We start from the raw sequence: 12,949 nt of genomic DNA on the forward strand, positions 1-12,949 counted from the left end.
TCAAACATGAGGGAGAAATAAAGTCTTTCCCAGACAAACAAAAGATGAGGGATTTAATCAACTCCAGAGCTGTCCTATAAAAAATGCTAAAGGGAGTAATTCAATGAGAAAGAAAAGGATGGTAATGAGCAATAAGAAATTGTGCGATGAAACAAAACACACTGGTAATAGTAAGTACACAGAAAAACATAGAATATTATAACACTATAACTGTGGTGTGTAAACTACTGTTATCTTAGTAGAAAGACTAAATGATGAACTAATTACAAAATAAAATTACAATAAGGTTTTCCTTTTTTTGTTTTTGAGAGGAAGTCTCACTCTGTCGCCCAGACTGGAGTGCAGTGGTGCAATCTTGGCTCACTGCAAACTCTTCCTCCTAAGTTCAAGTGATTCTCCTGCCTCAGCCTCCCAAGTAGTTGGGATAACAGGCAGGCGCCACCACACCTGGCTAACTGGCTAATTTTTGTATTTTTTATAGAGATGGGGTTTCACCATGCTGGCCAGGCTGGTCTTGAACTCCTGACCTCAGGTGATCCACCCACCTCAGCCTCCCAAAGTGCTGGGATTACAGGCACGAGCCACCGTGCCTGGCCAATACTTTTATTTTTGAGACAAAAGTCTCACTCTGTCGCCCAGGCTGGAGTGCCCTGGTGCGATCTCAGCTCACTGCAACCTCCTCCTCCTGGGTTCATGCCATTCTCCTGCCTCAGCCTCCCGAGTAGCTGGGACTACAGGCGCCCGCCACCATGCCTAATTTTTTTTGTATTTTTAGTAGAGATGGGTTTCACCGTGTTAGCCAGGATGGTCTCGATTTCCTGACCTCGTGATCCACCTGCCTTGGCCTCCCAAAGTGCTGGGATCACAGGCTTGAGCCACCGCGCCCGGCCAATACTTTCTTAGTAAGAGGCCAGCTGCTGCTAAAACAAGGATTTACCCTCCAGCATGAGGAGCCCAGCTTGGTCCCCCTGGGAAATCAGGTGACCTCAGCTGTAGGGCCTCTGGCACATCCAACTAGTAAGCCAGGTGTGATTAGGATCGTGGCATCTCCTATTTTGGCACAAGGATGATTCCGCTTTAGGATCCCAGAGATAATTCTATTTTTTAAAGTAGTTTCTCAGCAAAGACAGTTCTTGAAATTGCCTTTCCAGTTTTCCACGGTTGACAGTGATTTCCCATTTCTGTCAACTCTTTAATATTTAGTTTGCTAGTCCACATTTTTTTCAGAAGTAATCTTCTAATTCCATAAATAAATGAAAACCAAACGACACAGCTGGAAATCAAGTTTTGTTTTTATATGAACAGAAGCAGACCATCTAGAAATATTTCAGTTTATTTAAATTGTTAAGTAGAATATGAAACCGAATTTGTAGCTAGTACCAGAGGATGGACTTAACTGTTTGGTGTTTAATGAGAACAGCTTCTACACAGGATCCCAAGAGACTTACAGAAAAGGGGCAAAGCCCTAATATTAAGCAAATAAAACTCATGTTTCAAACAGATTATACAAAAATTGATTTATACTTCATTTCCCTTTTTTGATATTTAGAAAGTGCAGATTTAACAAAAGGTAGCCATATCCTTTCTATGTACAATGCCGATTATAATTATGCAAAACTGTCAGTCTGTTATCCAAAAATCCCAGTGTTTAGCTCTCAAACCTTAAGTCATGGAATTGAATAAGCATTAAAGAGGGTTAAAATAAAAAAGCTAATGCCACATTCCAGATAAAGGGAAGCAACAAATACATTAATCTAACAACAGTAGGTTTAACCTAAACTTTTCAAAAAGCTTAACATCATTTCATTATATTTTTAGTGGAAAATTAGGGATTATTTGGCAATGCTGCTTTTTACTAGTAGTAAACAATGATAAAGTCAAGTGTGGAAACAACCTAAGAATAACAACCAGTGAGGCATATAAAACTGTTTTTAGGGCACTATCTGAAAAATTTGTGGATTTTCATAGCAGATACGTCCCTATGTTGTTTGCTTATGTGAGCCAAGAGGTCATTAAAATGCTATTCACGACACAGAAAGACTTCTCAATGGAAGCTGCTGTCCTAAACTCAGCCTCTGCTAGAAATGAATCATGCTATTCACAATTCTTTCAACAAAGGTATCATCTTAGGATGCTAGCAGCATAGCAAACTTAACTTACCCTATCCTAATGATAAGCAATGAAGCAAAACTAGAAAAAATGCTGTGAAAAAAGGACAGGGTTAGAGACAGCTAGAGATCTTATCGTTACATGAAAAGCCTTTTGTTGTCCTTTTTCCAAACCCATGGTAACACAAGTTTTCCAAAAGGATGTGAAGACAGGACTTAAAATTAATAATATTCTAAAGTATTTCTGAATCTTAAGGTAAAGACAACTTAACACTGAAAAAGTGTTCTTCAGAGGCCAAATCTCAATACATTTGGCAAACATGTTAATAAAATTCACTCCTCCTTCCTGCTTTTTCTTTTTTAAAAAAACAACCTGTACTAGGCTACCAAGCTGCTAGAGGAGTTGCCAAAATGGAGACTACTCAAATGTAGGTTAAGAGATTTATTCTAGGAAAGTGAATAGGCTATACACCTAATTAGAAAGACAAACCACAACACCCTCCAAACACTAATGCATGCAGTTAACTCTTCCATTTCATAAGCTCAATGGATAGACAGGAAGGGAACAGAGAGAGGAAGAAAAGCAGAACATAGAAGTAAAACAGCCAGTGAAGGCATCTGGGACACGTTTTAGGGCAGAGAGCAAATGAGGGGGAAGACACCAATGAACTGACATTGGATAGTAGGCAGTTAGAACTTAACTTTCCGTTTACCTAGCAAGTTACATCAGTGCTTTATATTAAACTTGACAAACCTACTAGTTTGTCCCTTTCACTCTTAAATATACCATGAGGTGGTGGGGGAGGGAGAAGCAAATAAAGCAGCATGCAGGGAGACACAAGGAAAAAGTGGCCAAGGAGAAGAAATGGTGGCAGGAATAGTTTTAAATATCAAGGCCACTTAAAACAAGACTCAGCAAACCAAAGCTATCACTTCTGCATTACCCTTTGTCCTCAATTAACTACTTTGAAAATGACAGCCAAGCAAACCACAAACATTTTAATGGTTTATGTTTGGATGATATGTCTCCTGCACATGCTTCCACCAGAACAAAAAAGGAAAACCAAAGAAGTTCCTTTCCACATAAGGCACAGGACAAAATTAACCCCATTTACATATTCAAGGCGAAAATGAGTGTTTTCCTGGCTTTTGTTTCTTTTGCTATCACATGTCTATAGATTATAGGGACTCAAGCACATTATCCATGACAGAAAATTCCACTGTTGTACAAAATAAAATTGTTAATTCTAACTTTATTCTTATACAATTTGCAGAATAGATTTGAAATGATTGCTATAGGTTTTAATGTTGATAAGAACTGGACTATAATACAACTGAAATGCAGCTGAGCTGAGCAAGTACATTTAAAAATGAAGTCACAGACATGATTTTTCTATACATTTTTTTGTTTGAAGAAAATTATGATAAAGTCAGCAAGCAGTCACAGATGAAAGAACAAATAAAATAGGTGGCTTGGATAGTTAAGATGAGAAACAAAAATATCTGTTTAGAGTTAAAAATGGACAGAGTGGTTTATTTTGCAGCAAGAAGAGAAAACGGGGTGGTGGATGGCAACTGATAGAACAGGAGAATGCTCAGCAGCATTTGCTCTTCCAGCCTGTCACGCCTCCTCCACTGCTGATATCTACATTTTCACTGTTGGGCTCTTTTACAGGGGTCTGCAACAAACACACAGGGAAAATACTCATGAAAAAACACTGCTATGGATAAAATTAAGTTTCAACAGGAATATTCTCATAAATGTCAATTTATACAACAAAATAGAATTACAATCACATGAGATAGGTTCCCCTCCATGCAAAGTAAAGATCTGGAAGCTTTGTTTTGATCATTTTGCCTGCTTCCTCCAAGCTGTGAAATACTGTAGACATTTCCTGGCATCCCTTTATAAAGCTTCTGAAATCTTCTCTGCTCTAACTCTTAAATAGATTTTGTTATCTTCTAGCCCTGACCTCTGAATATGTTTAGTACTTAAAAGGCATTGGGAAGCAGGTTGTATAAAACCAATGTTAGGTATATGTAACGTCACAGAAATAAAACTGCCCTTTTCTGTTTAGTTATCTGCCTTTTTAGACTAATTTTATTACTGTACGATAGTTTTAAAAAGGCAATTTCAACTGATTAAGTGAAAAGGAGTGGAGCAAAATGTAGTGATCTAATTCATGTTAAAAATGGATATAGATGGCTGGGCACACTGCCTCACGCCTGTAAGCCCAGCACTTTTCAGAGGCCAAGGTGGGAGGATCCCTTGAGGCCAGGAGCTAAAACCACCTTGGGCAACATAGTGAGACCCCCATCTGTATAAAACATTTAGAATACTAGCTGGACACAGTGGCTCAAGCCTGTAGTCCCAGCTACTCAGGAGGCTGAGGCAAGAGGATCACTTGAGCCCAGGAGTTCAAGGCTGCAGTGAGCTATGATCACTCCATTGCACTCCAGCCTGCACAACACAGCAAGAGAGTAAGACTCCTCCTAATTCCCCTAAAAACATAGAAAAACCCCCAAGGAGACACAACAAAATACTAACAGTAGCAACCCTTAGGTGGTAAAATTATGGTTGATTTAATTTTATTCTTAGTATAATTCTGTTTTTTCCCAACATTAAATATTACTTTGAAAATCAGAAGGGCCAGGCGCTGTGGCTGAGGCCTGTAATATCCCAGCACTTTGAGAGGCCGAGGCAGTTGGATCACCTGAGGTCAGGAGTTCGAGACCAGCCTGGCCAACATGCCAAAACCCTGTCTCTATAAAATTACTAAAATTAGCTGGGTGTGGTGTTGCACGTCTGTAATCCCAGCTACTCAGGAGGCTGAGGCAGGAGAATCGCTTGAACTCGGGAGCAGAGGTTGCAGTGAGTCAAGATCCCGCCACTGCACTCCAGCCTGGGCGACAGAGTGAGACTCTAGCTCAAAAAAAAAAAAAAAAAAACCAGAAGAATACAGTATTTTAAAAAGGCAGGCCCATTCTTTATATATAAAAAATATTTTTAAAGTGATACCTTACATACACAAAAGTACATAAAGCTTAAGTGTAAGCCTGATGTATTTTTGGTATATATTTTCAAACTACCAGATCAGGATATAGAACATAATATTCCCAAGAAAGCTCTCTTGTGCCCCTTTCCTGCCAGTACTGCTCTCTTCAAGTTACCCAATATTCTGATTTCTATCATCTAAGATTAGTTTTTTTTCTATTCCTATCCTTCATATACATGGAACCATAGTTGAATACGTTCTTCTCTGTGTGACTTCTTTCCACTCAGTATCAGTCTTTGAGATTTATTGGTGCTGTTGTATAAAACAGTAGTTCATCACAACATTTTGAAAGCCAGGATGTACCTGAGAACTTATTCTCTCATGGAAACAATATAAAGTTAAGGGCTTGTGTAGCCCAAGGGGGAAAAAATTAAAGTATTTCAAAAATATTTTAAAACCTCAAGTAGCCTAAGAGAAGCCTAGTGAACTCATCCTGAGGTGACACTGCTACTTGCCCTTAGAGCTCACCTACTTACTCCCACTGCCTAATGGGATTCTTCTCCTCCATGTGTGTCAAAGCAGCAAATTATGCATTAAAAAGACCTCTGTGGGGTTTCCAGTACGAGTGACTTTGCTCCTAAAAGAGATCTTTGAGAAAGATGTAAAGAAGAAAAAGGGGGCAGACCAGCACCCAGCAAGAAAAAAAGTACAGTTGCACTGGAAATTCTCTCTGGAAACTTCCAGGTATGGGTCAGGTTAAGGACAACCAGGGAGGCTCCTACACTGATTTTCTTAGCATCTCACTCACTATCTTTTTAGAATTTAACTTAGATCCTTGAAACAGACTCAAAAAAACAAAACAAAACAAAAAAAACAAAAGGGTATCTCCTGCAGAGTGAAATCTTGTACAGCCAAAATATGTAAGTTGAAGTTGAATTTTAATTAAGTTTATTAAAAGTTTTAAGCTGGCTCCTAGCTAAGAATAAGAAAAGGTCAATAACCAAATAGAAAAATTGGGCAAAGGAATAAACAAAAAAAAATTACAGAAAAGGAAATGTAAAAGTGATTCTTAAACATATGTTTTTAGATCGGGTGAGGTGGCTCATGCCTGTAATCCCAGCACTTTGGGAGGCCAAGTTGGGCAGATCACCCGAGGTCATGAGTTTGAGACCAGCCTGGCCAACATGGTGAAACCCTGTCTCTACTATGTTTGTGTGGTGGCAGGTGCCTGTAATCCCAGCTACTTGGGAGGTTGAGACAGGAGAATCTCTTGAACCTGGAAGGCAGAGGTTGCAGTGAGCAGAGATCGTGCCATTGCACTCCAACCTGGGCAATAAGGGCAAAATTCTGTCTCAAAACAAACAAACAAACAAATGTTTTTAAATGCTCAGCCTTACTCAGAAATTACCAGCAAATTAAATCTGCATTTTTTAATCAGTTAGACTGGGAAAGATCTGAGTCTTGTAAATCCACTGTGCTGGCCAGGGTGTGAATAAGACATATTCTCATATACTGCAAATGGGTGTATAAATGGGTATAACCCCCAGGACAGACTTGGGGAGTATTTATCAAAATTGCAAATGTACATACATGTATGCACTTTTCTGAGAACTTCAGAATCTGTCCTTCAAATGTATGTGCGTATGGAAAATAATTTAAATATAAGATTATACACCACACACACAGTTTATGTGCACATAAGTTTGAAAATAATCTAAATGTCCACTGGGAGACTTGTTCAATTATGATATAAACATTCAAAGGAATAGCATATAATTATTTAAAAAGTATAATTATTTTGCTTATAGTAAGTGAAATAAGCAAAGTGACAATCAGTGGAGTATGTTACCTCATCTGTTAAAAAGAAAAGGTTGTGGGGGAGGGGTGGGACAAAAATATATATTCACATTTACTCAGAGTAATAACTGATAAATTAATCACATCAGTTACCTGAGGAGTAAGGGGAAAATGAGGAATTGGCAACTGATATTGAGGGAATCAAAGGGAACAAGGTGGGAACTTTCTGTACCCTTTTTTTTTTTTTTTTTTGAGACGGAGTCTTGCTCTGTCGCCCAGGCTGGAGTGCAGTGGCTGGATCTCGGCTCACTGCAAGCTCTGTCTCCCGGGTTTACGCCATTCTCCTGCCTCAGCCTCCCCAGTAGCTGGGACTACAGGCGCCCGCCACCTCGCCCGGCTAGTTTTCTTTTTTTTTTTTTTTTTGTATTTTTAGTAGAGACGGGGTTTCACCGTGTTAGTCAGGATAGTCTTGATCTCCTGATCTCGTGATCCGCCCGTCTCGGCCTCCCAAAGTGCTGGGATTACAGGCTTGAGCCACCGTGCCCAGCCTTCTGTATTCTTTTTTTTTTTCCTTCCTTTTAAATGTTTGAAGCAAGAGAATGAATCATGTAGCCAAATAATTAAGTTAAAAGATGTTTTAAGTTAATTCTAACGTGAAGGAATTTTACATTTGCTATTTGAACTCATAACTTCACTGCATCAGTGTATGGATGTGTATGAAAAAAATTGCTACCTAGTATTTGGGCCTGCTTACTTGGGAAAACTCTAGACCAAGCCTGTCCAACCTGCAGCCTGCATGCAGCCCAACACAACAAATCGTAAACTTTGTTAAAATATGATGAGATTTTTTTGTGTGTGATTTTTTTTCTTTAGCGTTCGAGCTATGGTTAGTATTAGCGTATTTTATATGTGGTCCAAGACAATTCTTCTTCCACTGTGGCCAAGGGAAGCCAAAAGATTAGACACCCCTGCAAGTCTAGACTGAGATCTTTATTTATTAGTATACTAATACTTTAACCTTTAATAATGATAATAAGGAAAGTTCTACCTCACTAGGGCACAAAATTATATATATAATGGCTATATAGCACTATTAAAAAAAAAAAAGCCAAGACTGATGAGAAGATCAAAGGACATAGTACAGACAGAAAGTAAGCAGAAACCACGAAGACCAAAAAGCCCAGAAAGAGAAAGAACATAGAGCCAAGAGTGTTTCACTAGGTCTTGTGGTAACTCCTGCCAGTCTTATCCTGGTCTTTAACTCGACTGTGAATACTGGATAATGTTTCATCCTGACCCACCAATGTCTGAAATACAAAGTACCTTCAACCAATTTTAAAAGAAGCATTTTTCTATTTCTTTTATTTCCTTCATTTAATTAAAAATACAATTTTTGGTACATGGCTCACACCTGTAATTCCAACACTTTGGGAAGCCAGGGTGAGAGGTTCCCTTAAGGCCACGAGTTCAAGACCTGCCTGGACAACACAGTGAGACCCCTATCTCTACCAAAAAGTCTGAAAATTAGTGAGGGATAGTGATGTGTCCTCGTGGTCCTATGCTACTCAGAAAGCTGAAGCAGGAGGATGGCTTGAGCCCAGGAGTTCAAATCTAGCCTGGGTAACATAGACCCCATCAATTAAAAAAAAGAGAGAGAGAGACCGAGCTAGGCTTGATGGCAGACCCCTGTGGACCCGGCTACTAGTGTATCACTGGAGGCCAGGAGTTTGAGGCTACAGCCAGCATGATCACACTTACGAACAGCCACTACACTTCAGCCTGGGCAACAGAGTGAAACCCTGTCTCAAAAAGAAAACAAAAAAAAGGTAGGAAAGAAACACATTTTTTCCTAGTTGTATTCTTCTCTTCTTTTGCTCTTCAAAAGAACAATAAATAATATAGATTTATTTTCTCAAGAAATTCTAATGGGTTCACCTTAATTGTGAAAGACTGTTCTTTTAAAAAAATCTTAAAATTGCTTTTATAATTCAAAAAAGAAACCTGTTGAAATTTCAAAACTAAACTGCCTATAGTCAGGACATGAATCTGCCCTATGATCCCTCCCCCTTACCACCATCACTCTCTTGGAGTGCTATTTAGAGTTTGGTATCTACCCTTCCAGTTCTCTATTTGCTAAAAATAAAATGTATCTGCATGTACATATGTCTGTTTGGTATATCATATAATCTTGAAAAATGAGATCACTTCACATTTTATATCCTAATTTGTGGGTGTGTTGTTTTTTTTTTTTTTTTTTGTTTAGGAGTCTTGCTCTGTAAGACTTGGCTCACTGCAAGCTCCGCCTCCTGGGTTCACACCATTCTCCTGCCTCAGCCTCCCCAGCAGCTAGGACTACAGGCGCCCCCCACCATGCCCGGCTAATTTTTTGTATTCTTAGTAGAGACAGGGCTTCACCGGGTTAGCCAGGATGGTCTCAATCTCCTGACCTCGTGATCCACCCGCCTCAGCCTCCCAAAGTGCTGGGATTACAGGCATCAGCCACGGTGCCCAGCCCCTAATTTGCTTTTTATCACTCAATACACTATGGAGATCTTTTATACTTAGTTTAATTGCTGTCAGCCTCTCTCATTCTCTGAAATAAAATTCAATTTTTGATCTGACTGGATTCTCATAGAAAAACATCTCCTAAAGCAGGAAGTCCCAAAACATGATATGCAAAGGAAGCTGGCATATTCAAAAGGGCACCAATTTTTTAGCCCCATTAAAGAGCAACAACTGATGACTGTTTTTTCCAGTTTGAATATTCAATTGTAGTAAACAGATACCTACATTTCACTCTAAAAATTAGGTCCCTTGGTTTTAGTGACTCTATATAAAGAATTTACTTTAATGTTAAGTATCTCAACTCAATCTCTTATAACTGCTCAGAAATTTCACTAGATTTATATGTGACATACCACCTCTATTACAGCTAATGCCTGTCCTTCCAAAGTGGAGAAAGAAAAAAAACTGGTTGGTTAAGAAAATGTAAAAACAAACATCTACCTTTTGTATATAGGTTGGTTTTAAAAAAATATTAATATTTCAAATATAAAAATAGAAAGGTTACCAAATGTAATTACATTTTCTACTATGTAACATCTGCTTCTTTTTTAGGATGTGTGTCAGATTTTTTTTTTTTTGAGATGGAGTCTTGGTCTGTCGCCAGGCTGGCGTGCAGTGGTGTGATCTCGGCTCACTGCAACCTCCGACTCCCTGGTTCAAGGGATTCTCCTGCCTCAGCCTCCAAAGAAGCTGGGATTACAGGCACGCGCCACCACACCCAGCTAATTTTTGTATTTTTAGTAGAGATGGGGTTTCACCGTGTTGGCCAGGATGGTCTCATCTCCTGACCTCATGATCCGCCTGCCTGAGCCTCCCAAAATGCTGGGATTATAGATGTGAGCCACCGCGCATGGCCAATGTATGTCAGATTTTATCTGTATTTATTTGCATTTAAAATTACAACAGATTGAACAGATAATTCAGGATTCATAACCAAATCCATGCATTATACCTAGTCACTTGAGGGAAAATATGAAAATCGGATTTCTTAATTTGGCTACATGTTACTTATACTAGCAAATATTGAGAGTCACGAATCTTAAACCCAGAAACAAACCTGAGGTAAAACATGCATTCCTCAAGATCACATTTTCAGCATTATTTATTTTCTTACATAATAGGTTTTATTCAGTATGTACAGAATACGTACATGCCCTTTATTTGCCTGAAAAGTGACTAATATGGCAGAATAGCAATTCTGTGGCAATAACTACTTAATAGATTCATTTCTTATCTTAAAATTTCCTAAATTATCTGAGAATGCAAAGTACTCATTAAGAGAAATGAATCCAAGAATAAAAAGGCTAGAAAAGATAAAAAACTGGAAAAAATAATGGAACTAGGGACTAGACAGTGACTGTGGAGCCCAGAATATTAATGGTTACCACCGACTAGATCCTTCAGATTTCTAGATGGCTTTCTGTTTCCCCAGTTACTTACAGCCAAAGTCTCCAACCCCAGGGCTGTGGATCCTTACTGGTCCGTAGCCTGTTAAGAACCGGGCCACCCAGCAGGAGGTGAGCAGCAAGTGAGTGAGCATTACTACCTGACCTCCGCCTCCTGTCAGATCAGTGGCAGCATTAGATTCTCACAGGAGTGCAAACCCCACTGTGAACTGCACGTGCAAGGAATCTAGGTTGCATGCTCCTTAGGAGGATCTAACGCCTCATGATCTGAGGTGGGACAGTTTCACCCAATATGGTCCATGGAAAAATTATCTTCCACAAAACCAGTGCTTGGTGCCAAAAAAGCTGGGGACTGCTGCCCTACAGAAACAATACCACCCAAACTCAAATTCTGTATGTAAATCCAGTACTTCAGAATAGACAAAATATTCAACAGAGATACTCAGGTACCTGGCAGGAAGTAAAAATAGGAACCTACCTTTCGAAGGATATCTTCAGCTAACGTGAGGAACGCCTTTTCGATGTTTATATTTGCTTTTGCACTAGTCTCAAAAAACCTAATACCATGCTCCCTTGCAATCTAAAACAGAAACAAAATATCATCATAAAATTATCAAGCATGGGTTGCCAATTGCTGACTTTAACATCTTAAATATTAATCTTATTCTGAAGGCAGTGGTCCCAACTAGAATATATAACACAGAACATTTCAGCAAGTCAAGCTCTTTCATAAAACAAACAAAAGTAATCACCTTACCCCAAAAGTTTATTTCAGATATACTAAAACAGATACTTCACCCTGGGGGCAAACTACGAGAAGCTCAACCTGACTTCTCAGGGTCTAATTTCTGCTCACCGCAGGCTCCTGATTGTCACATTTTAGAACCATACACATTGATACATCTCCTTAAAGTCCTAAGTTTAAAAACTGAGGATTATTGACTTACATTTTTCTCTCTTTGTAGTTTAAATAAGGATAAAAATACTATGGGAACATTTGATTCCCCCATACATGTTAAATATGCACTAAAAAACAAATTCATTCAAATAATAAAATATTTCCAACAAGCATTTTAAAAACTATGTAATCAGCTTAGTGCATTCCATCACTATTACTACAAAAATAATCAAAAGCGGCCGGGCGCGGTGGCTCAAGCCTGTAATCCCAGCACTTTGGGAGGCCGAGACGGGCGGATCACGAGGTCAGGAAATTGAGACCATCCTGGCTAACACGGTGAAAACCCGTCTCTACTAAAAAAATACAAAAAAAAACTAGCCGGGCGAGGTGGTGGGCACCTGTAGTCCCAGCTACTCAGGAGGCTGAGGCAGGAGAATGGCATAAACCCGGGAGGCGGGGCTTGCAGTGAGCTGAGATCTGACCGCTGCACTCCAGCCTGGGCAGCCGAGCGAGACTCCGTCTCAAAGTAAATAAATAAATAATTAATAATAATCAAAAGCAGCATTATATTTACAAAGAGCAGAATATCAGTTTAATTCAGATTTTTACCTGTTCTCCTTTTCCTTTAGGTACAACTCTTTTGTCGTCCATATCACACTTGTTTCCTAGTAACATTCTTTCCACATCTTCATTGGCATGCTAAAATGAAATAAAATTTTACTTTTACATACTACCATGAATTATGGCTTAACAGTCTTTAAAAGTGACTTTATTCTCTCAATTTAGAGTGTCATTTCTATAGCTTTAAAGTTTTAAAGCAGTCACCCTAAAACTACCCCATGCTAAAAGCCTACACAAATGCTTAGATTACCTAGCAAAAGAAACACAATTCTCAAGACATATCCATGTCAAATATTATTTCCTCCCTAAAGGAGGCTGTCTGCTTTCTAGGTATGCTCTTTCTTACTAAAAGAGAAGACAGAGGCAAAGAAACTTGCATAATCTAAATCCAGGCTGGATCATTTCAGATTTTATAATGCATACTACCCTATGGAAGCCTTAATTAAAAATTGTATAGAGCCCTTAAAATCTCAAATAGCTGGCCGGGCGCGGTGGCTCAAGCCTGTAATCCCAGCACTTTGGGAGGCCGAGATGGGCGGATCACGAGGTCAGGAGATC

General features: G+C 39.2%; 1 protein-coding gene across 1 annotated transcript in view; it reads right to left on the reverse strand.

The window, feature by feature from the left end:
- Positions 1-1,274: 1,274 nt before the first annotated feature.
- Positions 1,275-12,949, reverse strand: part of RAB10 (RAB10, member RAS oncogene family) — a 108,965-nt gene continuing 97,290 nt past the window's right edge. The window contains exons 4-6 of the mRNA XM_011950369.1: positions 12,380-12,469; positions 11,351-11,452; positions 1,275-3,787 (exon numbers count right to left, since the gene is read on the reverse strand). Coding sequence (XP_011805759.1) covers positions 3,704-3,787; positions 11,351-11,452; positions 12,380-12,469 — 276 coding nt within the window. The 3' untranslated portion in view covers positions 1,275-3,703. The remainder of the gene's footprint in view (positions 3,788-11,350; positions 11,453-12,379; positions 12,470-12,949) is intronic.

This window comes from Colobus angolensis, unplaced genomic scaffold (assembly GCF_000951035.1).
Source record: "Colobus angolensis palliatus isolate OR3802 unplaced genomic scaffold, Cang.pa_1.0 Scaffold109, whole genome shotgun sequence".
Taxonomy (NCBI): domain Eukaryota; kingdom Metazoa; phylum Chordata; class Mammalia; order Primates; family Cercopithecidae; genus Colobus; species Colobus angolensis.